At 39.9% G+C, this 26,768-nt stretch overlaps 3 protein-coding genes across 3 annotated transcripts; all 3 read right to left on the minus strand.

Annotated features, from left to right (window-relative positions):
* Positions 3–1,822, minus strand: LOC109820823 (LRR receptor-like serine/threonine-protein kinase EFR; the record flags this gene model as incomplete). The annotated part of the gene is made up of 1 exon (XM_020387016.1): positions 3–1,822. A coding segment is annotated over exon 1 (771 nt), but the record flags the coding sequence as incomplete, so codon positions are not given.
* LOC109819843 (probable LRR receptor-like serine/threonine-protein kinase At3g47570) lies at positions 14,117–18,621 on the minus strand. Its single transcript, XM_020385777.1, has 2 exons — positions 15,360–18,621; positions 14,117–14,738 (listed from the first exon to the last, which is right to left on the minus strand). The coding sequence occupies exons 1-2, from the start codon at positions 18,562–18,564 to the stop codon at positions 14,257–14,259; spliced, it is 3,687 nt and encodes a 1,228-aa protein (XP_020241366.1). The 5' UTR covers positions 18,565–18,621; the 3' UTR covers positions 14,117–14,256.
* On the minus strand, positions 21,504–22,454 carry LOC109820824 (LRR receptor-like serine/threonine-protein kinase EFR). Its single transcript, XM_020387017.1, has one exon. The coding sequence runs from the start codon at positions 22,395–22,397 to the stop codon at positions 21,504–21,506; it is 894 nt and encodes a 297-aa protein (XP_020242606.1). The 5' UTR covers positions 22,398–22,454.

Raw genomic sequence — 26,768 nt, forward strand, 5'->3', positions numbered from 1 at the left:
TTATTGTACAGATAAAGTTCAGTTAGAGAGGTGAGGTTAGCTATGCTAGATGGGATGCTGCCACTAAGGTTGTTATTGTATAGGAAGAGTTGAGTTAGAGAAGTAAGGTTTCCAATGGTATGTGGGATGCCGCCATATAATTTGTTTCCAGACATAGATAGAACAGAAAGAAAGGAAAGATTTGTTAATGAAGAAGGTATACGTCCTGTGAGGCTATTGTTTTTTAAATTTAGGACCTGTAGGCTGGAGCAATTGCTGAGACTGACTGGAATTTCACCTTGGAGCTTGTTATCCCGCAGAAAAAGTACCTCTAATTTTGAACAGTGAGAGAGTGAAGCAGGGATACTTCCTTCAAGAGAATTCGAACTCAAGTTAAGATATGTCAACCTGGAAAGGCGACCAATCTCTTGTGGGATGGATCCGCTAATTTGATTGTCCGACAGATCAATCCTTCTGAGAAATGTGAGGTCTACTATGGCCGCTGAAATAACTCCAACAAGATCGAGGGAGCTCAAGTTCAAGGATATGACCCTTTGAGGATGCTGGAAGCCACCGCAAGTGATGCCTTGCCATCGGCAGAAATGAAGAGAGTCGTTCCACGAGGCCAGTGATCCTCTAGGATCGCCGGATATCGTGGATTTGAAGGAGAGAAGTGATTGTCGATCAGTGACATTGTCATGTTTTGGATGGAAGGTGGGGGTGGATGTGGAAGCTTGTGGACATGAAAGGAGGACTAGAGCTGTGAGCGCTGAAAATACAAACTGTGGTGACATTGGAATGGATTCTGCAAATGTGATAGGAATGATATATCTTTAAACTCTTACTATCTATTTATAGCTTTTACGTCTTTCAGTATTCATGCAAGAGTCTCAGCTAAACCTCAGTTGATAAAAAGAACCGAACTATCGAAGAATTGTCAGCAGTAGAAGAACTTGACTTCACATCCCAAGTCATGTCCTCTCGGCAATACCTTCTTGGCATATGCTTTTGTTTACACCTCGATGACTTCTTTTGGAACTTTTGTTTCAATCTGGATATGCATGCGTCGAGATTATGACATTGAAGTTATTATAGGGACTTAATGCAACAAGACCTCACACCTCAAGTCTATTAGCTCTGCATCAAAGATGAGGGGGACGGAGGCTTCAAAGACCTAGCTTTCTGTCTTGGAATTTTGGCCCGGTCAAATTTGACCAAATCAACCCAATAGAATTATCTTGAACAAATGAGATAGTGGGCTGTTTGGAGACTGTGGGTTGTTGCACAGGTTTTATTAGGAGTAAAGTGTGCTTCATGGACTGATTTTTAGGGGTGGAGTGACAGTGGGTAAAGCATATGAACCCCAAAAGCATATTTTTCTTCCTCTCATCTTCTCAAGCATCCCGTTCAAGAGTAAAGATCCCCCCACAAACTGATAATAAAGATTTCCCACAAACTCAACAGAGAAATGCGCATTAACATAAAACGCGTGCCAGGCATTACATCAAACACATGATGAGCTAGCCAGTCATTCCTACTTCTAACTTAACGTTCTCGTAGTTCATCAAAATCACCATGATAACAAAGAGAGCAAAACCATTAAAAAATCCGAAAAAAAAAGTAGAAAATAAAAATCTGAGAAATTTTAGAAATCGAGCAGTCAAACTAGAGCATACCGATTCAAGCAGTTACGTCTATACTGATAGGCTTGGGCCTTGACAAATCCACCAACGAATCTTTTCGGATTTTTATCCGTCCTTGAATTAAAATCTTTGCTTTATTTAAAGGTTGAGTTATTAGGAAAATTGTTGAGAACAGAACAAGCTTCATCGAATAGAGTACAAGAGCCCCAAAGACAAATGATTTTCTTGTTTTTTAATCTTGTATACCCCACTCTTTCATATTTTCAAATGCACCCCCCACATTGAACATTGTTAGTTTTTAATGTTGTAAGGAGGAAATTTCAGCTCAGCAACTGATAGAATTTTGTGAATATCCTGGGACTTTCCTTGCACAACTCTTGGAGGGCATTTTTTAATAGTGCGGTAAATTTTGGGGTCAATTAGCAAATATCTAGATGTTGGGAGTAAATTTGCGAGGATGTCGATCCTCTATAATTTGAGAGATTTCAATTACCATAATTTTTACCACCACAATGATTATTAAAAATAGTGGTTTTAAGGATAGTAGTGGTTTCAAGATAGCAGTAATAATCCTATGTGGCATAATCTCAGCTACTGAAAATGAAATAAAGGGTAAAGTTTAGAGTAATTGGACCCTTTTAATTTACCACGTAAACGATGATGATCTAAATCCAATTTGTAAATATATATGTTTTTGGAGGTTGGGGTGGGGGGTTGGGATATAGGTAAATGAACACATAATTTTAACCATTTGTTGTTGCTTCTCAGAGTAAACATAGTATCGTTTGTTAGAACTTTGTTTGAGAAGAACATTGTGATGTCTCTTGTTTGATCAATAACAAAATCTCATTTGGTACTAATACATTTGTGAGATGATATATTTCATGAATAAACAAGTACAAACAAGTTGTAACTCAAAACGATGCAAAAATCAGCATGAAAAGTTGATTTCAGCGTTTAACCATTGATGGTCACGAGGCGATCGTCAATAGTCCACGGATCATCGACGGACAATAGTCAACAATCTATATTTTCCAGAAACCTGTTAGAGTTACAGTGCTTAAAACAAAAAAGGTTGTGTTTCAAAATTCATTCATTTATTGGCATCAATGATCTGAGCGTAATTTTAGATCCACATTAGATAGAATTGTAAGTCGGTTTGGTTTAACCTAAAACCCGGTGACTACTTTCTAGCGTCATCGGTGGGTTTTTGGGCTATAAACTGTGCACACATCAGGCCCCGATGTGCTGCACATATGTCGTGCATGAGGTTAGATGATAGGTCATCTCTCTTTTGGTGACAATTTATATGTGAAGAGGTTTGACCGTTTGAGGCTCAAAACACACAGCAAATGGATATCTCTTCTCTCAGCTCTATTGAGAGACCTGCATGCAGAAACTTGCTTAAATTTTACCCCTCTCTCTATTTTAAGTTTTCTTCATCCTCCTAAAACAGGTATTGTTTGGTTTTAATTCCAGCAAGACTCATAGCTCTAGGAAAGAAAAAACAGCTTCCTCAAAAGCATAAGATAAACAGAGTTAGCTGCAATAACAGTACCATATTCAAATTTCAAGGGAGCATAAAATTTGAAGGGAAAAGAATAGTAATTGTAGAATTGGTATGAAGATATCCGCTCTATTTTTTCAAGAACTAGAACTTAAGAAAGTGTTTCATCCATAGTAGATTTACGCCAGAAGAAGATAAACTTAAGATTGCTGGCCAAAGAAATTGATAGTAGACATTTGTAAGTACTGTTGCAGCAGAGGGGCTTCACAGACAGAAAATGTCTATACAAGAGTGGATAATAACACTGATTAAACACAGTGAACACAAAGAGAACAGCACACAAGGATTTAACGTGGTTCGGTCAGTATGACCTACGTCCATGGGCGAGAACATCAGATAACTTCACTAATCGCTGTAAACCCTCTCCCCACACACCCCTTATATAGCCATGAAAAATTAAATAATAAAATAATAAAAGGTAGTAGGTGAATAGTTGCAAAGCTTGACAAATTTGCACAAAAACTAGGCAGCCGTATGAGTTTAAAGACAAATTTGCTGTTGTGCGCAGCAGAAATTCCGGCAGAGTTTCTGGTGCATAATAAGAGAGAAAGATCGATAAGAATTCTTGTTTCTCAAAGGGAACAAGAATCTGAAAGCCTAATATCCTATCAAAGTAGGATATTAGCTCTTCCTCTCGTCAGCTCTAAGACTGCGCGTCGAGGGATCCTAAAACTATTACAATGGCCACAAACTCAAACAATCAATTTTACGTGGTTCGGCAAACTGCCTACGTCCACGGGGCAAGGAGGGGGAGATCTACTATTAGAGGGAGAGAATACAACTAGGGTTTACAATCACTCAATCTAAACCCTCAAACAAATACTCTCAAAACCTCTCACACAATTATCTCTCTCAAAACAAAAGACAGTCGCCTCTGTACTTTGCTACAACCCAAAAAAAGGAATCTGCGTTTTCCTTTTGCTGCTCCTGCGCACCTCTGCCTTGAGCCTGCTGCAGCCGCCAACTGCTTTTGATTTTGCCTCCTCACACACGAAAACCTAGGGACTCATTGTTATTTATATAGCCTGCAGTCATTAAAGAAGTCGGGTGGGCCTTGGTCCTCTTCACGCGAAAACAAATTCCCAATCATTGGAATTTGCCCAGCTCCCCAATCAATCATTGGAAGTTGCCCAACTCCTTGTGGTCCCCACTCTCACAATTCAACAATTCTCCACCTCGGCGAAGTTTTCCCAAAACTGAGCCGACACCAACTAAACCAAATGTCTCACTTGTTGTGTCCAGTACGAAGTGAAACAATTCACGACAACGGACTCAATCCATAACAAGTCGAGAACCCAAATGAGAGTGCAAACACTCTCCAAACGTCGGTATCTACTCACCAAATCGATCTCACCCCCATCAAAATCCAAACCCCGGCTGCATCATAAAGACTGCCTACGTATCCTCTTGCCCAAGGAATCAAGCCGAACGTAGTTCACCCAAATGGCCGCGAACGACCTCAATCCAATAGAAGAGTTCGCAACCCTTCTCCAATATCATCAACTCTGCGGCTGATAGCACCTCCAATGGCCTCAAACACCTCCACCTGAGGCGAAACCAATGCCATATCCAAACTATTCTGCAGCTGCACTCGATTCAAAAAACCAACCTCATCATCCGCATCCGAATCCAATGACTCCCACGCTGTGTCACCGTCAGCTGAATCCCAACCAATAGCAGAATGACCTGGAGTATGTGGAAAGTCCCCACCCAATTGTGGAGTAGGCGCATCAATCTCCACCCGCGTGCGATACCTCTAAAGGTCTGTCCAAAACTCTCCACCTCTGAGAGTCAATCGGCTCCCTCATCGAAAGCCTCATAGCAAAGTGACACTACCAGACCTATCTTCGCAATGGAGTTTTTACCTCGCAATCACAGCAGTTGACAACTCTTTAATAGGATACCTAATATGCCGAAGCCTCTGTCCCAGAAGAACTCTTCTGGCAACCATTGCTTGACAACAAACACAGATCCTCCTCCAGCAAGGTACGGTTCTCATAAATTTATGCAAGCCTAAATCCTAGCTTGCCCCAAGATTTTCTTTCCAACGAAGTGTCTCGAAATACCGTGAGCTCGGCTCTAATACAGAAATAGGTCCATCTTGTACCTCCCACCAGAATGGAGTACCTTCACCTTTCTGTCTGTCACACACTTCTTCAATCTGTTGGAAACTACTAGGACTTTCTCCAAAGGGGATTTGGTTGCAACCCAAACACGCCTAGAACAGCCACCAACAAAGGAAACCAAACGCCTATTACCTCCCAATGATGCCCCCTTGGAAGGCCCCCAAACATCCACGTGAACTCCTCCAGAACGACCCTTAGCACGGTGAATAGAGGTGCCACACTTCACCTCGGTCTTCTTGCTCACATCAACATGTTCACTGGACTTCAAACTGCAGGTCTTTGCACCCTCTTTCAATCTATGCGAGGAATCAATACTGGAATGGCCAAGCCCCAAATGCCGCAGTCTAGTCGAATCAACAGAAGTCGTCAGCTCTCCACCTGCCACTATACCTCCAGTCAAGTAATACAGGTTATTTCTCCTGACGCCCTTCATCAAAATACGAGAGTCTCTCGCAATCTCGAGAACCATGTCCTCAACACGAACCTTCAGACCCTCTCCAACCAAAGCTCCAATCGAGATCAAGTTCTTCCTCAAAGAAGGAACATATCTCACATCGTTTAACTCTCTAACAGTCCCGTCAAACATCTTTATGCGAATTCTTCCTATCCCAAGGATCTGGCATGCACGGTTATCAGCCATGTACACCACACCACTATCCACCAGCTTCTCAAAACTGGAGAACCATTCCCTTCTAGGGCACACATGATAGGTCGCACCACTATCCAACATCCATTCAGATTCCTCCGAATAGCTATCTGTAGGACTGATAGAAAGCGAATAAATAGAAGAGTCAGAATTATTACCATCCGATACGATGTTTGCTTCTGATGATGGTTGCTTCCCTTTTCCCTTCTGCTTATTCTTCATCCATTCGTCGAGCTTTGGGCAGTCTTTCTTCCAATGACCAGTCTCCTTGCACCAAGCACACTGATCTTTTCCAATTGTAGGATGCCCTACTCTAGACTGTGACTTCCAATTCTTTCGGTTTGGACCCTTCCCTCTTGCGACCAACGCCTCCGCTACCGGCTCAACCGAAGCCTCCTTATCCTTCTTTCGAAGTTGATAATTCACAAGTGCAGCGGTGACCTCACTATACGAAAGTGATGCCTTCCCATTAATCAGAGTAAGAACGAAGGTCTCATATTCCTCGTCGGGCAAGGAACTCAACAACAGCAACGCCTTGTCCTTGCAGCAGTGACCTCACTATACGAAAGTGATGCCTTCCCATTAATCAGAGTAAGAACGAAGGTCTCATATTCCTCGTCGGGCAAGGAACTCAACAACAGCAACGCCTTGTCCTCATCTTCAATCTTGACATCCACATTCGCCAAATCCGCAAGAAGCTTTGTGTAGTGGTTCATGTGATCTCTAATGGAGGTTCCCTTCTTCAACTGGAAACGATAAAGTCTCCTCTTCAAATGCAAGCGATTTTCCACACTCTTGGTCAAATACTTGCTTTCGAGAATCTCCCAAATCTTCTTCGCAGAAGTCTCATTCATCACATCATATTTTAGATCTTGAGTCAAACAAGACCTAATCACACCACACGCCGTTCGATTCATCTTCTTCCAAACCTTCTCTTCAACCTCATCTGGCTTGCCATCTAGCTCCAAAGTATCCTCCAAATTCTGCGCGTTCAGCGCATCCAAAACCTCGCATCTCCATAATCCAAACTTGTTTGTGCCATTAAATTTCTCCACATCTATCTTCATAGAGTGGATATTCAAACTCTGAATAGTCTTCACGCCAGAAGAACCACCCTCGACTCCCGAAGCACCTTCTTTCCCCGACATCTTACGCACCAATGAACGAAGAATAGATCCAAAACTGAAAAGACAGAGTCTTTCACAAAAGATTCCACCTTTATCACCAAACGAAGCCTTAGACGAGCTTCCAAATTGATCTACTCCTCCAAATAAACCCTAGATCTGGAACCTGTCTCTGATACCACTTGTTGTGCGCAGCGGAAATTCCGGCAGAGTTTCTGGTGCATAATAAGAGAGAAAGATCGATAAGAATTCTTGTTTCTCAAAGGGAACAAGAATCTGAAAGCCTAATATCCTATCAAAGTAGGATATTAGCTCTTCCTCTCGTCAGCTCTAAGACTGCGCGTCGAGGGATCCTAAAACTATTACAATGGCCACAAACTCAAACAATCAATTTTACGTGGTTCGGCAAACTGCCTACGTCCACGGGGCAAGGAGGGGGAGATCTACTATTAGAGGAGAGAGAATACAACTAGGGTTTACAATCACACAATCTAAACCCTCAAACAAATACTCTCAAAACCTCTCACACAATTCTCTCTCTCAAAACAAAAGACAGTCGCCTCTGTACTTTGCTACAACCCAAAAAAGGAATCTGCGTTTTCCTTTTGCTGCTCCTGCGCACCTCTGCCTTGAGCCTGCTGCAGCCGCCAGCTGCTCCTGCGCACCTCTGCCTTGAGCCTGCTGCAGCCGCCAACTGCTTTTGATTTTGCCTCCTCACACACGAAAACCTAGGGACTCATTGTTATTTATATAGCCTGCAGTCATTAAAGAAGTCGGGTGGGCCTTGGTCCTCTTCACGCGAAAACAAATTCCCAATCATTGGAATTTGCCCAGCTCCCCAATCAATCATTGGAAGTTGCCCAACTCCTTGTGGTCCCCACTCTCACAATTCAACATTTGCATACATGAGAACAACAGAATGATAATTCCTACGAAGATTGAAAGCGCATACGCGCTAACTTTTTAATTAAACTATTTCAAGGTCATCCTTCACGGCAATAGTTCTTAAAGAGTCGCGCTTCCACCATTTGTTCACTTGGGATCACCGACTTTGATTTAACTCCCTCACTATTTGAAGCTCTCTTTATCGACTTGAAGAAAAGCTATTGTTCGGTTTTAATTCCAAGGAAACTTCCAGCTCTCGGGAAGAAAATACCAACTTCCTTAAAAAAAAAAACATAAGATAACAGAAAACCTTCAAATTGCAAGAACGTAACAAAATGCCTTATTCAAATCGCAATGGCCCCCTTAATTTCATGGATTAAAGTTAGCAATACCTATTCAATCATACCACCAACCCATTCTTCCCTGGAGAAATCAGTCAATGTGCCTCTCCTAACTAAAATACTACGAAATTACACTTCGGTCTTTACTGCTAAGAAAGTCTTTGCTTCGTCCAGGCCAAAAATGTTCAAAATAAGAACTATAACAATAGAAATAATGGAATTATAAGTTTAATTTTTTTTTATTCAAACCTCAGAAACGAAAAATATTTTACATTATATTAAAAACGAAGTGGGGGCATGCAAAATTTTGGAGGAATATGATATCTTCCTTCATCCTATATATTAAGAAACAGAATTACACTTTGGTCAAGTCAATATTCCTCTCCTGATTTAAATACGACAAAATTATACTTTGGTCTTGGGCTGTTAGGTAAGTTTTGTTTTATCAGGAATAAATCATTCAAAATAAGTATTATAACCATAAACGCGGTGGAATTATGAGTTTTAAAGACAAAGATATGCATACATGAGAGCGACATATTGATTATTCCTACAAAGATCGAAAGTGCATACGCACTCTAACTTTTAACTAAACTATTTCAGTCATCCTTGACTGCAATATGTGTCTCGATCGAAATTGGTCCTTGACTGCAATATGGATACGTAAAATATTACAGAGATTAACACATCTTGAGTTCTACTCTCTATGCCTTCTCATGACAACCTTCATTCGCCCGCCACAATTTTCCCAGCGGTTTCTGTTTGCTAGCAAAAAAATGCTTTCCACAAATCCTTTATATTCATTATCGTTATCATCGACTTTGAGCCTAATTTTTACTCCCGCGTCACATAAAATTGTGAGTTGGTTATAAACCGAGCACACATCAGGGATTCAGGGCCTGATGCGCTGCACGTGCGTTCTGATTGAGAATTCATGGAGTAGATTGTCTCTTGTTGTTGCTAGAGTTTGCACTTGACGTTCGATTTTCTTTTCCTCTTCAATAGATGGTTCCTTATTTTCTTAATAGTTTTGCTAGCACTCATTAATCAATTCGTATTTTAAATAAAAAATAACTCTATTCTTATCTGAGTGTTCACGGTGAACTCTTGTAGTTGTTGCCCACCTGTTCATCTCTAAGCCCGCCCCAGATGCAATGAATGACATTACCAAGGCCTTTGATTTCTTTCAAACTGATCTCGTTGATAAACCGAAGAGCAACAAAAATTTGTCATAAACTTAAGGGTTCTTGTTGCACTTTAATACCCCAAAGTTTCACCCTTGCTAAACTTAGATTCCCTAAAATTCTATTTTAACAATTTAATACCCCCAACTTTTCCAGTTGACGTTAATGGACAGTTTTATGCATCCAAACCCGTGACTTCGTTTCACTTTCCTCAAATGTGTGTTTCATTCGCTTTTCTATGTCGATATTCTTGGACATATTAGCGTCGAACTTTTCACACTTCAGGGTATCAAATTCTAAATGTGGAACTTCATGGCATCAAAGTTTAAGAAACGGTAAAATTTTGGGGTGTGAAACTGCAAATAACACTAAATTAAGAAGAACAAACTGAACCCACGAGAGATGTGCTAGGCATGAGATCAAATATAAGATTAGAAACAACCTTAATTTCCTTTAATAGGAATGGCCAAGGATGATGGACAAATAATAAATATTTTTCAGAAACGGAGAAAAGAAAGGCATTACATTAAACATGAGCTAGCGTTATATCAAACACATGATGAACTAGGCACTACTACATCAAACGTAAGATTCTCTTTATTTCAAGGTAAGATTCTAATTATTTCAACATGAGATTCATACTATTCATCCAAAGGATCCCAAGCATAACAAAAATCAGCCACTAAAATTGCTTATAAAATTCCCAAAAAAAATTTGAGTTTTGAAATTGAGCAATGCGAAGAAGCTCGCTCGTAAATCTTCCACTTGACATCTGGGTCATTTGATGTACAATCGGGTGAGGCGGCTGCTGCTTTTGTTGTCAGAGGCTGTCGTGGAAATTTAGTACTAGGAAAAGGCATATACGTCAGTACAACTAGGGCTGTCCATCCGGGCCGGCCCGGCCCGGCCCGGCCCGGAAAACCGGGCCCGGGCCGGGCAAAACCCAAGCCCGGACCCGGGCCCGGGTGGTCCGGGCCGGGTCCGGGCCCGGGCCCGGGCCTGAGCGGGCCGGACACCGGGCCGGCCCGGTTTGTTTTTTTTTTTAAATTTTGTTTTTTTTTATTTTTTTAAATTTTAACAAAACCATAAATTATAAATTATTATAAAAAATGTCATAAATTTTATTAATAACTTGAAATGAAATGACATAAATTACAAGTACAAAAAATGATAAAAATAACTTCTTTATTAATAATCGGTAAATCCTTTACAAGTATAAATTTATTTCGAAATTCGTCGCATCACAATAGATGAGTACATCCCAACTAGGTTGGCACCTACTCACCCATATCACTATCATTTGCAACTTTTTTCGAAATAATTTAATTCAAATTTAAAGCTAAGAAATAAAAATTACAATTTTATGAATATTATCTAATCATTATATCTATCTGCTAGTCCCAACTCTTCAAATTTATCTTCAATCATAGCAATCCGTTCGATGCCTTGTGTTCGCTTCTCGTATCTCCACCAATCCTGTAAGCACATCACCGCTTGTACAGTATACGGATCTAAGCATGTCCTGTGGTCGTCGATCAAACGTCCTGCTGTGCTGAAAGCGGATTCCGAGGCTACAGTCGAAACCTGCACTGATAGTAAGTCACGAACCATGGTGGAAAGTATAGGATATGAAACTGATCCATATACTTTCCACCATTGCAAAATATCTAAAGCATTTCCTTGACATCTAACTAAAGAAGCAGAAAAATATTCATCTATTTCAGAAACATCTAATCCTGATGAAGTTCCAGATCCACCAGTTAGTTCAGCTACCATTGCATACCTATCAAAACTTACACTTTTACCTCGACCTGTGCTCGAAGCTGAAGGTGCCGAAGCTGAAGACTGTTGTGTAGCTACACCATATCTAGCTGCATACTCATCATATAAGGTTTGAAAATAATTTCTAATAGCTAAATAATGAGTAGTAGCAGTAAGGGTGGATCCATCATCTAAGTCTATAATCTGTCCACCATACAATGATTGTAACAAACTTCGAAGGCCAATTTCCTTCAAGCATGGATCAATAAGAACACCAATACCAAAAATATGAGGAATAGGCCTAAAATACTTATTAAATTTACTCTCCATTTCAAAAATTATACTTCCAAAAATATCATCCATACGATATTTTGTAAAATTTTTTTGAATATTTAAAATTTGTAAAGCAGCTAAAGTAATAGTTGGATAATAACAACCAGATAATAACATAGTAGCATCATAAAAAACTTGTAACATCTCATTTAATTTACATATAACTGTCCATTCATCTTCAGTTATTCCATAAGCACTACCAGAGCTAGAACTAGAAGCATAAAAATTTATAAAATCATTTATAATTTCTTTATATTCTATTGCTACAGATAACATTGCATAGGTGGAATTCCACCTATGGTCAACATCTTTTGGAATTAGTCTAGGCTTATAATTTTTTCTTTTACAACATTGTTTCCATCTTTTAATTCTCATTTCAGAAGCATTATGCATATTAGTAACTGTTCTAACTTTTTCTATCATGGGTTTAATTTCAGAAAATGCACTTTGAACAATTAAATTTAAAATATGACAGATACATCTAACATGAAAAAGCTCACCATGACATGGCAATGACAAAGTTATTTTCAGAAAATCAACAGCTACATTATTATTACTTGCATTATCTAGTGAAAGAGTAAATATTCTTTGATCAATTTCTAGTTTCATAAGTTCTTCAACAATTAAATTTGCAACATTAATACCAGTGTGTGACTCTTCAATTGCAATAAAAGAAACAACTCTTTTAAACATTTTCCAACTTTCATCAATCCAGTGTGCTGTTATACATAAATAACCAGTTTGCACTCTAGATGACCAAATATCAGAAGTTAAAGAAAATTTGCAGTTTAAATTTTTAAAATAAGAAATTATTTTTCCCTGTTCCTCAACATAATATTTTAAAATATCACGTTGACAGGTTTGACGAGAAAATTTTGTAAATGCAGGATAAAAACCATCTCTAAATAAATCTTCAAATTCATCATCTTCTACTAATTTAAAAGGAAGGTTTTTAAGAACAATAAACCTGATTACGCATTTCCGGGCTCGGGCAGCGTCATAATTCCAACTGCCGAGGGTACCTGAAGAGGATGATTGGGAAAGCATAGACTGCCGGATATCACCTTGTAGATTTTGGCCTTTGTTGTGTTTTTCAATATGCCGTTTGAGATGGTTGGTGCCGCTCTTATGATGAGCTTTGAATATCTGGCCGCACAACGCACATTTCGCATTCTGAGAGATGATCCTACCGTGTTCATCCTTGGTGACGTCTATCTTCTCAAAAAAATTCCATACATCAGACCTCGGCCTTTTTGGAGCTCTTGGTGCCGTAGATTCGTCGCCACCAGATTCAGGATTAACACCGGTAGGATGAGGAGTTGTTGTAGGAGGACTCATCTCTGGATCGGTAGGAGTTGCATGTTGCTCTTCATAATCAGACCCAGAAGCCATTTGTTGGAAGTATTAGAAAATACAAAAGATTATAGGATAGTATATTAGTATGAGATAGTATAAGATTGTATAAGAGAGCGGGCCGGGCTGGCCCGGCCCGGCCCGGATTCAACGGTCACATAAGTGACCGTTGTGGCCGGGCCGGGCCGGGCCGGTCCGGCCCGGCCCGGCCATTCGAAGAACCAGTGCCCATTTTTGGGCACTGTTCCGGGCCCGGGCCGGGCCCGGACAGGGTTCGCCAACGGCGACCCGGGCCCGGGCCCGGACCCGGGTTTTGCCCGGGTTTCCGGGCCCGGGCCGGGCCCGGGCCCGGGCCGGACACCGGGCCGGGTCCGGGCTCCGGGCTTTTTGGACACCCCTAAGTACAACTACTATCACCATCCCAGAATTGAAAGGATTGCGGAAGAGACTAGGTGGGATTTACTCAATATTACATGAAGGGAAGTTGTGTGTTGAAGGAGACTCTAATATTATTATTCAGGCGATCACCTGATGTGTCGAGCTCAACACCGCCATGATTTTGATTAAGGATGTGCGCGCCATGCTGAATTCTATACATTCGACTAAAGTTTCGAATATCTACAGAGAAGGCAACAGGGCACCTAATATTGTTGTGAATTCCGCCATGACCCTACGGATGTCTTTTTCCTTGGTAAATGACATGCCTAGGGAGCTCGTGAGATTTTATTAGATGACATCTGAGGGGTTGAGTCTATGAGGTAGATGACTTATGTCTGTAATTAACAAAAAAAACCCACCTGACAAGAGGGGTGGATTATCATTAAAATTGAAGATTTAAGGGCCGAATAAGCAAATGATGTGATTTAAGGGACTATTTGGCAGTAAAGGCTGATCCAAGACACTAATATGCAATTAACCCTATCCGAGTATATATTCAGAAAAATGCAAAAGTTTTGAGGTTATCTGTGAACTTCTAAGAAAAAAATTTCCTCCAGAACCCTGGCTAGTCCGAGGCAGAAGACGTAGGGTTCGATATTGGTTTGAATTGCTCTCATTATGACAAAAGCTCTTGGCTGCTACTTGCATCTCAAGATTTAATACCTCCACAGCAAAAAATTCCCTGCTAACCCTTAGCAAAAGAGCATAATGGTCTTAGAGTTCGAAACGGCTAGCTCTTAACGTTGTTTTTACTCTTAATGTTTACTGATTCATCTTAACAATAATTTTGATGGAAATATACATCGTTCACTTCCTATCATGATAGTATTCCGCAAACTGTACAAACCAACTCTTAAACATTTTCAATAATAAGTATCAGTCGTTTGTTGCTTGAAAAGCTAAAGATGGACCTCCACAATTCATCTGATCTCTGCTTCTCTCTTCAGGAGTTCCATTTCTTAAGAACATATCCCTAATCTTGTGCAATTCTTTAATGACATCTCCCATCTCTATTCTCTCCTCTGGATATTCATTTGAACACAAGATGCCAAGCCTAAGCATCGAAGCAGCACATTCGATAACGCTTGTGTCATTCATACTCCAATCATCATCGTCATCATAATGATGATCGCCATCATTGTCATCATCATTCACTCTGCCATCTTTCTGTAGGAGAAGACGAGCATCAACAACATCTGTGATTTTTTCAGGGAACGCCATCTCCACAAACTTGTGAAGACTTTGGCCTCCTACAAAATCATTATCAGTGGGTCTTTTTGCAGTAATCATCTCCAGCAGAAGAATTCCATAGCTATATACATCTCCAGCAGTTGAAGCTTTGTTTGCCACACCGTACTCTGTTTCAGGATACATGCAAGTTAGTGGGTCTTAATCCAATATATTTCTCTGATTAAATAACTGAGAAAATATCACAAAACCACAAAGAAGTTTGGCCCATTTTGACATAACTGCAAGAAAAGTTTGGAAGTGTCGCTTAACCCCCAAAACCTTTTCAGATAACCCCCAAGAAGTCGGGGATTAAGTGACATTTCCAAAAATTTTGGGCGTTATCTCAAAATGGCTAAACTTCTCAGGTTTTGTGAAACTTGTCCCAAATCTATAGTTTTTTTAGTGTATATGTAACCAAGAGAATATCTCCAGTGAGGTTTCTAATTAAAGCATTCAGATATGATAGATTGGTTATGATAATATCAGCATATAGACATGCAAACCTTTGGAGGGACTAAACAAGCATTGCATATACTTGAAAAAAAAATGAGTAAGAAACTAATGTTTTGGATAATGTTTGCATGTAGGGAGAGAGTTGGAGTCACAAGATTTTAAACTTTCAGAAGCCAAACTACTGTAATAGTCATATTTCAACAGACTGGAGATGTTGAATATAGTTCTCCTTCTGAAAAATTATAGACTTCTAATAAGTGTAAATATTAACACAAGCAAGAACTTGAAGTTTTCACCTGGAGCAATATATCCAATAGTTCCTCTGAGGCCAACTGAACTCATAGAGTTCTGAGATGACCTGCTGATAATTTCCTTCAGAAACCTTGCCAGCCCAAAATCTCCAACATGGGCAGTCATGTGATCGCCGAGAAGAATGTTGCTAGGTTTCAAATCACAGTGAATTATTGGTGTCCCACATTGATGGTGTAAATAATCTAAAGCAGAAGCCACATCAATAGCTATGTTTAATCTTGCCATGAAGTTCAGTTTTTTTGGTTTGAATTGCTCAATTACTTTCGGATACAGCCAATCATCTAAACTACCATTGCGCATGAACTCAAAGACCACAGCTTTGAAGTCATCACCTCTGAAATCTACACTTGAACAAGTTGTAATGATCTTGACAAGGTTTCGATGTCGGATGTTTCTCAAGGCTTCGCATTCTGCCATATAGCTCTTGGATGCTCCTTGCATTTGAAGATTTAACACCTTCACCGCAACAATTTTCTTTCTATCATCATCAAATGTTCCTTTATATACCGTCCCGAAACTTCCGATCCCAATTATATTGCCTGCAGAGAACCCATTTGTGGCTTTCACTAGCTCAGCATAAGAGACTTTCTCATGTTGCTCCATTATGGGTATACTGTGATGAGGTATTCTTCTTGAGCTTTTGTTCCAGTACCGTCGAAAGAGGAAAAGAAAGAACACAGATAAAAGTAGAAATGAACTGGTGACGACAATGATCACTATCAATGTACTGGAGCGAATCTTCTTGTTCGAAGAATGGAAGGTACAAGCTTGCAGGTGCATTTCTGGGTTTACTCCGCAAAGCCTATTGTTTCCAGCAACTGAGAATTTACTTACATTTTCAAAGACCCCAAGCCTGGGTACTTCACCTTCAAAATCATTGAAGGAGAGATTCAAATAGAGTAGATCAGGCAACTCCTGTAGGAAATTTGGTATTTCCCCCGACAGGTTATTTTTCGAAACATCTAATTCCTGAATACCCCTTAATGAGCTTAAAGAAGAAGGAATACTCCCCTGAAGAAAATTCCCACCAAGATAAAGCTCTTCCAGCACTTGACACTGACCGAGACTGCTAGGGATTTCACCAGACAATTTGTTCATGCTGACATCGATGACACCCAGGTTACTCAAGCTCCCTATTTCTGATGGTATTAATCCCGTCAATGAATTGGATGACAAATTTAAAAGTATGGAGAGATGGGATATCTTCAGGATTTCTTTTGGTATAGCACCGGTAAGTTTGTTATATCCAAGGTTTAGATATACTAAATTTTGGCAATTCCCAAGACTTTCCGGTATATTTCCGCTCAGTTCATTGAAATCTAGGTAAAGAAAATTCAATTGAGTAAGGTTGCCGATGGAGGATGGTATCTCTCCGGATAGCTTGTTATTGTCCAAAACCAACTCATGCAACTTGCTAAGTGATCCAACTGAGGCAGGAATAGAGCCTGTGAGCAAATTCGGACCCGTGTGAAGTTCCGTCAAGCTGACAAGATTTCCAATATCCGGAGGTATGTTTCCAGATATATTGTTATAACCGATACTGAGCGTTACAAGTGAAGCGGAGAGGTTTGCAATAGAACTCGGTAGCCTGCCACTGAGATTATTCCAGCCAATACGCAGTTTCTCTAATCGGGTACAATTCGTCAAAGACGTCAGGAAACGCCAACCATCAGGTTCCCTAACTTCCAAGTTGTTTACTTGCAGAATTAGGTTACGCAAGTTTGGTAAGCTCCCGAGGTTTGGAGGGATCGTACCGCTAAGCATATTCTCTGGAAGCTCAATTATTTCAAGAAGAGATGCATTGGACAATGATGCTGGAATTGGTCCATAAAATTTGTTACAAGACAGGCTAATTAATTCGAGGAGGGGAAGAGACTGGCCTAAATCCGGTGGAAGCGAACCAGATAGGTGGTAGTTAAATGAAAGGTATAGGATAGAAAGAGAGGAGAGATTCCAGAGTGAAGGAGGGACTAATCCCGAGAGGTTATTCGAATTCAAGTAAAGCTGTTGTAAATTGGAAAGTTTGCCAATCGAAGGCGGGATGTTTCCTGATAAACGATTGTTGTCAAGTCCAAGCACGGTAAGAGATAAGAGATTCCCTGTGTTCGGTGGGACGCCGCCAGTGAGCTCGTTATTGGAAAGATCAAGATAAGAAAGAGATGAGAGGTTTGCAAGTGAAGGTGGAATGCTGCCGCTTAGGCTGTTGTTGCCTAAGTAAAGCTGAGTTAAAGAAGTGAGGTTTCCGATCGTAGCCGGTATGCTACCAGTCAGAAGGTTATAGGACAGAGAAAGAAGAGAGAGATGCGAGAGATTTCCCAGTGAAGATGGGATGCTGCCGCCGAGTCCATTTCCATCAAGGTTCAGTGAAGTCAGGGAGGCAAGGCCCCCGATGGAAGACGGTATGCTGCCACTGAGTTCATTATTGGACAAATCAAGCACGGAAAGAGACGAGAGCTTCGCCAACGAAGAAGGGACCAAGCCACTCAGACGGTTGCCTGAAAGGTAAAGCGAAGTTAGGGAAGTAAGGTCCCCTATAGTAGACGGAATACTGCCGTTGAGAAGATTGTTGGTCAGAGCAAGAACGGAGAGAGACGAGATCCTTCCTAATGAAGGTGGGATGCTGCCAGTGAATTTGTTATTGTGCAAGAACAGTAGAGATAAAGAGGCGAGGTTCCCCATTGTAGAAGGGATATTGTCGCTTAGGCTGTTGTTGAACAAGTAGAGTTTGGTCAAAGAAGTAAGGCCGCCCAACGAATCAGGAATACCTCGTTCAAGAGAATTTAGGCTCACGTTAAGAACCCGGAGGCGGTGGAGGTTACCGATTCCTCCCGGGATGGGTCCGCGGAGTTTGTTGTGGGAGAGGTTAATCGTTCTGAGAAATGTGAGGTTTGCTATCGCCGGCGATATAACTCCAGAGAGATCAAGGGAGCTCAAGCTCAAGGACACGACCCGTTGAGGATGTTGGAGGCCGCTGCAAGTTACGCCTACCCAATTGCAGAAATGGATGGAGTTGTTCCACGAGGCTAACGATCCTGTTGGATCGCCCGATATCATGGACTTGAAGGACAGAAGTGACTGTTGATCGGTGACATTGTTGTGTTTTGAGGATAACAAGCAGCTGGCCTTTTGAGATAAGAGGAGGATCAATATTGCTGTAAACGCTGCAAAAAATGGCGACGGAAGTGCCATTGGAATGGAGTTGATGGTAATGAACGGTAAATGATGGAACTCTTACTTTCTGTTTAGATATTGTTAGGATCTGTCAGTTGTCATACAGAAAGCCTTCAATTTGAAGTAATGATCCATCAAATAATTGGTCACTGATGGCCCCAACTTTAGCGTTGAATTTTTGACTTCAAATCAGTCTAGATACTCTCCCTCAAAGCCCCCAAAATAAATCTAACATTTCATTTAGCCTCCAAACCTCGTTCCCACGTGACCCAGTTTTTAAAAAAAAAATTCTAAAAAATGCCCTTTGATTTAACAGCCTCTCACTTTCTCAAACCCTCTTCTCGTCGAGCGTCCCAACCTTTCTCTTTTGTCCAAACAAACCGACTATCCCCAATTCGAAATCCTAACCCTAAATCAACCCACCCCAGAGCGGAATCCAACCTAAATCAACTCATCCTAACCTCTGTGCGGAATCATGGCAGACAAGTCAACTCCCAAAGTATTCGCCCATGTAGATATCATCAAAGACGACGACGTGTCATAGTTCGGCGTCGCAGGAAGATGTCCGAGCACAGAGGCGACTGGTCCTGCTACTACTATAGCAGATATTCTAGAGGACATCGGAGTTAGTCATCCTTCTCCCACAAGTTCAGTTCAACCCACAAACCTAGTTCAACGCATAGATCTTGAGGGCAGCACCGACGGTGCCTCGTGAGTGTTCCTAGATCTAAGGAGAGGAACGAATATGAGCCATTTGAAAGAGATATGTTTGACAACCAAAAAGAGGTAAGTTTACTACATAATTTAGTTATTTATGATATTGCATGGTGTGTGTTAATTGTGAATGTAACAGTTAAGTTGTGAAGATTAGCTTTTAGTTGTCAAGGATATTCATTAGTTGTTACGGCTAAGCATTATTTGTTAAGTTCACGAATATGCTATGAATGTTACTATTAACGTGTGGCTGTTAGTTGTTAAGATTACTGTTAACTTGTGGGTTTTAGTTATTAAGATTAATGTTAATGTGTGGGTGTTAGTTGTTAAAGTTAGGTGTTAGTTGTTAAGGTTATGAATCTGATATGATGGTTGTTGTTAACGTGTTGCTATTAGTTGTTAAGATTACTGCTAACATGTGGCGATTAGTTGTTAAGGTTACTGTTAACTTGTGACATGTTAGTTGTTAAGTTTATGCTTTTATTGTTATGGCTATTGATTGGTTGTTGAGGTTATTGAGTGGTTATTAAGCTTACAGATTTGCTATTAAGGTTATAGTTTATTTGTCAAGTTTACAGCATAGTTGTTAAGGTTACATATTATTTACAAACTAAGTATGTTTTGTTATTTTGCTTTGTAGACAAAAGGCTGTATCGGAGTTGCAGCCAACATCCAGCTTCACTGTTTACTATGATTTCATGCATTCTTTAGTGCAACTTATGGGAGAGAGGCATTGGGATGCCTACAAAGATAGTGTTTTCAGACACATTTTGGCCCTCCTGGTCTTGATCTTGTCACTTTCGAGCACGTGTTGAGACAGCGGGACGAGAATAGGATTATTTGTCAAGTTTACAGCATAGTTGTTAAGGTTACATATTATTTACAAACTAAGTATGTTTTGTTATTTTGCTTTGTAGACAAAAGGCTGTATCGGAGTTGCAACCAACACCCAGCTTCACTATTTACTATGATTTCATGCATTCTTTAGTGCAACTTATGGGTGAGAGGCATTGGGATGCCTACAAAGTGTTTTCAGACACATTTTGGCCCTCCTGGGCTTGATCTTCTCACTTTCGAGCACGTGTTGAGACAGTGGGACGAGAATAGGATAAAATTTATCTTCATTGATACATAATAACTAATCCCCAACAGTGATCGAAACAATCGTATTTGAAAAAAGTTTTCTTTTTCCAAAAATGAGCATGACAGGCTTCTCTAGCACCTACCAGATACTATGTTGAGGATTTATTCACGAAGCTTGTACGATCAAGTGACCGTGATGATGTAAAGGACTTTGTCCTACTTCAGATCCTGTATCAGTTGAGCATGATTCGATGTCCTAGCAGTGTTCTTGGCACACTAAGACATTTGTTCAAATATGTTGACAACATCAAACAAGTAAAGAACACTATTTGGTGGAGCTTTATTTTTAGTGAGACAAATTATGTATTTCAAAAGGCATTGAGGGGTTCTGAAGCAGGAAAGAAGATTATATATCTACAATGGTGTGCCAAGCTTGTTTCAGTAAGTATTCCTATTTTATTGTTTAGAGCAATGACTAAATTTTATACATTCTTGATTGTGAAGGTTAGGGATTAGTTCTTAAGTATAGTTGTTAGTTGTTAGGGATAGGGATTAGTTATTATGCATACAAATTAGCTGTTAAGGTTTCAGATTGGTTATTAATGTTACAGAGTTGATTGTTACGGTTGCAGATAGAGGTTAGTTGTTAAGCTTACAAATTGGTTGTTAAGGTTTAAAATTTGTTGTTATGGTTATAAATCGGTTGTTAAGATCACGAGCTTGTTGTTAATGTTACAGATTGATTGATTGGTTATTAAGTTTGTTGATTGGTTATTAACGTTACAGGTTGGTTGTTAAGGTTGTGGGTATTTTAGTTGTTATGCTTACAGATTGGGTGTTAAGATTATGTATTTTTGGTTAAGATTACATATTTGTTATTAAGGTTTCAAATTGGTTGTTAATTTTATATTTCTCTTATGTGCAGTTATGCTACTATGAACTTACTGGCATCAAGAAGTCAGTATGTGGAAGTATATCAAGGCCTCCCATCACAAATTGGGTAAGGTTGGGAGAAGTTGGAGGATTCCTATGTTGGCCACAGTTGTAGTTAAAGTTCAACAAGCTACTATAAAGCTTTCACAGTTATAGGGCAAAGTTCAAAGACTGGAAAAGTTTTTAAAAAGGGGTTTTTATTTCTAAGTTCATTTGTTTACTCAACTTTACCTATAAACTGAATCATTATTACTTGTATCTTTAAACCCAATTCTCTTTTTGTATTTGTCTTTCAGTGAAGTCAGGGAGGCAAGGCCCCCGATGGAAGACGGTATGCTGCCACTGAGTTCATTATTGGACAAATCAAGCACGGAAAGAGACGAGAGCTTCGCCAACGAAGAAGGGACCAAGCCACTCAGACGGTTGCCTGAAAGGTAAAGCGAAGTTAGGGAAGTAAGGTCCCCTATAGTAGACGGAATACTGCCGTTGAGAAGATTGTTGGTCAGAGCAAGAACGGAGAGAGACGAGATCCTTCCTAATGAAGGTGGGATGCTGCCAGTGAATTTGTTATTGTGCAAGAACAGTAGAGATAAAGAGGCGAGGTTCCCCATTGTAGAAGGGATATTGTCGCTTAGGCTGTTGTTGAACAAGTAGAGTTTGGTCAAAGAAGTAAGGCCGCCCAACGAATCAGGAATACCTCGTTCAAGAGAATTTAGGCTCACGTTAAGAACCCGGAGGCGGTGGAGGTTACCGATTCCTCCCGGGATGGGTCCGCGGAGTTTGTTGTGGGAGAGGTTAATCGTTCTGAGAAATGTGAGGTTTGCTATCGCCGGCGATATAACTCCAGAGAGATCAAGGGAGCTCAAGCTCAAGGACACGACCCGTTGAGGATGTTGGAGGCCGCTGCAAGTTACGCCTACCCAATTGCAGAAATGGATGGAGTTGTTCCACGAGGCTAACGATCCTGTTGGATCGCCCGATATCATGGACTTGAAGGACAGAAGTGACTGTTGATCGGTGACATTGTTGTGTTTTGAGGATAACAAGCAGCTGGCCTTTTGAGATAAGAGGAGGATCAATATTGCTGTAAACGCTGCAAAAAATGGCGACGGAAGTGCCATTGGAATGGAGTTGATGGTAATGAACGGTAAATGATGGAACTCTTACTTTCTGTTTAGATATTGTTAGGATCTGTCAGTTGTCATACAGAAAGCCTTCAATTTGAAGTAATGATCCATCAAATAATTGGTCACTGATGGCCCCAACTTTAGCGTTGAATTTTTGACTTCAAATCAGTCTAGATACACTCCCTCAAAGCCCCCAAAATAAATCTTACATTTCATTTAGCCTCCAAACCTCGTTCCCACGTGACCCAGTTTTTAAAAAAAAAATTCTAAAAAATGCCCTTTGATTTAACAGCCTCTCACTTTCTCAAACCCTCTTCTCGTCGAGCGTCCCAACCTTTCTCTTTTGTCCAAACAAACCGACTATCCCCAATTCGAAATCCTAACCCTAAATCAACCCACCCCAGAGCGGAATCCAACCTAAATCAACTCATCCTAACCTCTGTGCGGAATCATGGCAGACAAGTCAACTCCCAAAGTATTCGCCCATGTAGATATCATCAAAGACGACGACGTGTCATAGTTCGGCGTCGCAGGAAGATGTCCGAGCACAGAGGCGACTGGTCCTGCTACTACTATAGCAGATATTCTAGAGGACATCGGAGTTAGTCATCCTTCTCCCACAAGTTCAGTTCAACCCACAAACCTAGTTCAACGCATAGATCTTGAGGGCAGCACCGACGGTGCCTCGTGAGTGTTCCTAGATCTAAGGAGAGGAACGAATATGAGCCATTTGAAAGAGATATGTTTGACAACCAAAAAGAGGTAAGTTTACTACATAATTTAGTTATTTATGATATTGCATGGTGTGTGTTAATTGTGAATGTAACAGTTAAGTTGTGAAGATTAGCTTTTAGTTGTCAAGGATATTCATTAGTTGTTACGGCTAAGCATTATTTGTTAAGTTTACGAATCTGCTATGAATGTTACTGTTAACATGTGGCTATTAGTTGTTAAGGTTACTATTAACTTGTGGTTGTTAGTTGTTAAGATTACTGTTAATGTGTGGGTGTTAGTTGTTAAAGTTAGGTGTTAGTTGTTAAGGTTATGAATCTGATATGATGGTTGTTGTTAACGTGTTGCTATTAGTTGTTAAGATTACTGCTAACATGTGGCGATTAGTTGTTAAGGTTACTGTTAACTTGTGACATGTTAGTTGTTAAGTTTATGCTTTTATTGTTATGGCTATTGATTGGTTGTTGAGGTTATTGAGTGGTTATTAAGCTTACAGATTTGCTATTAAGGTTATAGTTTATTTGTCAAGTTTACAGCATAGTTGTTAAGGTTACATATTATTTACAAACTAAGTATGTTTTGTTATTTTGCTTTGTAGACAAAAGGCTGTATCGGAGTTGCAGCCAACATCCAGCTTCACTGTTTACTATGATTTCATGCATTCTTTAGTGCAACTTATGGGTGAGAGGCATTGGGATGCCTACGAAGTGTTTTCAGACACATTTTGGCCCTCCTGGTCTTGATCTTGTCACTTTCGAGCACGTGTTGAGACAGCGGGACGAGAATAGGATTATTTGTCAAGTTTACAGCATAGTTGTTAAGGTTACATATTATTTACAAACTAAGTATGTTTTGTTATTTTGCTTTGTAGACAAAAGGCTGTATCGGAGTTGCAACCAACACCCAGCTTCACTATTTACTATGATTTCATGCATTCTTTAGTGCAACTTATGGGTGAGAGGCATTGGGATGCCTACAAAGTGTTTTCAGACACATTTTGGCCCTCCTGGGCTTGATCTTCTCACTTTCGAGCACGTGTTGAGACAGTGGGACGAGAATAGGATAAAATTTATCTTCATTGATACATAATAACTAATCCCCAACAGTGATCGAAACAATCGTATTTGAAAAAAGTTTTCTTTTTCCAAAAATGAGCATGACAGGCTTCTCTAGCACCTACCAGATACTATGTTGAGGATTTATTCACGAAGCTTGTACGATCAAGTGACCGTGATGATGTAAAGGACTTTGTCCTACTTCAGATCCTGTATCAGTTGAGCATGATTCGATGTCCTAGCAGTGTTCTTGGCACACTAAGACATTTGTTCAAATATGTTGACAACATCAAACAAGTAAAGAACACTATTTGGTGGAGCTTTATTTTTAGTGAGACAAATTATGTATTTCAAAAGGCATTGAGGGGTTCTGAAGCAGGAAAGAAGATTATATATCTACAATGGTGTGCCAAGCTTGTTTCAGTAAGTATTCCTATTTTATTGTTTAGAGCAATGACTAAATTTTATACATTCTTGATTGTGAAGGTTAGGGATTAGTTCTTAAGTATAGTTGTTAGTTGTTAGGGATAGGGATTAGTTATTATGCATACAAATTAGCTGTTAAGGTTTCAGATTGGTTATTAATGTTACAGAGTTGATTGTTACGGTTGCAGATAGAGGTTAGTTGTTAAGCTTACAAATTGGTTGTTAAGGTTTAAAATTTGTTGTTATGGTTATAAATCGGTTGTTAAGATCACGAGCTTGTTGTTAATGTTACAGATTGATTGATTGGTTATTAAGTTTGTTGATTGGTTATTAACGTTACAGGTTGGTTGTTAAGGTTGTGGGTATTTTAGTTGTTATGCTTACAGATTGGGTGTTAAGATTATGTATTTTTGGTTAAGATTACATATTTGTTATTAAGGTTTCAAATTGGTTGTTAATTTTATATTTCTCTTATGTGCAGTTATGCTACTATGAACTTACTGGCATCAAGAAGTCAGTATGTGGAAGTATATCAAGGCCTCCCATCACAAATTGGGTAAGGTTGGGAGAAGTTGGAGGATTCCTATGTTGGCCACAGTTGTAGTTAAAGTTCAACAAGCTACTATAAAGCTTTCACAGTTATAGGGCAAAGTTCAAAGACTGGAAAAGTTTTTAAAAAGGGGTTTTTATTTCTAAGTTCATTTGTTTACTCAACTTTACCTATAAACTGAATCATTATTACTTGTATCTTTAAACCCAATTCTCTTTTTGTATTTGTCTTTAAACCCAATTTTTAAAACACAATACTTAAAGCACTTGTATTTATACAGAAACATGATAAAAACCCCAAAATACCCCTTTCATTAGCCCCGTATAAACCAGTATCTCTCTCTCTCTCCTCATTTTCCCCCTTTTCAACTCTCAATCCTAATTGAAAAACTGAAAATCCCTTTTCTCGTGACTGTTGCCGTTGTCGTCTCCCGTCGCCATCGCTGTCGCCCGTCGCCAACCGCCATCACAGTCGTCGTTGTCGTCGACCTCACCATCGCCTGTCGTCCGTCTAAGCTCTTGTGTTGGGAACTTTAGTTGGATTTTTATCTTGTTTCTTTTGACTCTATCGTTGTCGCTCGTCGTCTGCCGCTGTCCCAGTCGTCGTTGTTGTTGACCTCGTCACTACCCGTCACCCGTCGCAATCCCAGTTGTTGTTGTCGTCCCAGTCCGTGGAGGTATACTCTTCTATTCACATGAAAATACAACCTTCTATTTTCTATGGTTTCTTTCATCCTCTGTACAGAATTAAGCCTAATCTCCAACTTATAGAAAAGCTGACTCTTTTACATTTTAATATGTGGTTGTATCTGCTTAAAGATCAGTTTGTTTCTAGTTCTCCATATACTATACACAGCTGTTGCAAAGCCTGCTTTTACGTCCGTTGTTTATCTCATTTCTAGAACATTTTTTCTCAAACCAGTGCGGGACTTCGGGTCAATTTTGATGAGTAGTGCGAACTTGTAAACAATCTCTAACTCTACTCCACACTTCTCTACTGAACTGACTTTTAAAAAATAAATGGTTGGCAATTTCATCCTGCCACAAGCAATTATCACCATTTTGCTGAACCTCCTCCTTAAATTCATCTCGCACACTCCTAAAGGTCCATGATTGTCTTTGCCTTTTCTAAATCTCCCATATATTCTGGTTTTTTAGGCACACATCATGAAGCCAATACACCCACAGAGTGTCTTGTTTCATTAACGGGATAACATACTATTGTTTTGATCAGCGTCTCTTTGATTTTAGGATATAAACGTGATCATCAAGCTAAGTTCTCCGGATGCTAGATGCCAACTGTGATATGCAAATTTTTTGTGGTGTATAAATATATGTTTCGAGTTTGTAAGTGCTATGGAAGTAGATAATCTGAAAGACTTTTGAGTGCTATTTTGTGTGCATAAATATATGTTTGGAGTTTGATTTGTAAAGTATTGTTCCCAACTTGTTAGACTGAAAGTAGATAATGAAAGTTATTCTCAATAGTGTTATGTGCTCAATAATGTTATGTGCTTGTGATATGTGCTTGGTGCTATTATGTGCTGGTTGATGAGTGTTGCTATTATGAAAGTTATGTTCTCAATAGTGTTATGTTCTTGGT

The sequence above is a fragment of the Asparagus officinalis genome, chromosome 8 (genome assembly GCF_001876935.1).
Source record: "Asparagus officinalis chromosome 8, Aspof.V1, whole genome shotgun sequence".
In the NCBI taxonomy this organism is placed as follows: Eukaryota; Viridiplantae; Streptophyta; class Magnoliopsida; order Asparagales; family Asparagaceae; genus Asparagus; species Asparagus officinalis.

Excerpts from the sequence above, each read along its gene's own strand:
- LOC109819843 (XM_020385777.1), bottom strand. The coding sequence starts at position 18,564 with ATGGCACTTCCGTCGCCATTTTTTGCAGCGTTTACAGCAATATTGATC. Across the intron at positions 14,739-15,359 it reads TATTGGATATATTGCTCCAG|AGTACGGTGTGGCAAACAAA; the intron begins GTGAAAACTTCA and ends ATCCTGAAACAG.
- LOC109820824 (XM_020387017.1), bottom strand. The coding sequence starts at position 22,397 with ATGGCACTTCCGTCGCCATTTTTTGCAGCGTTTACAGCAATATTGATC.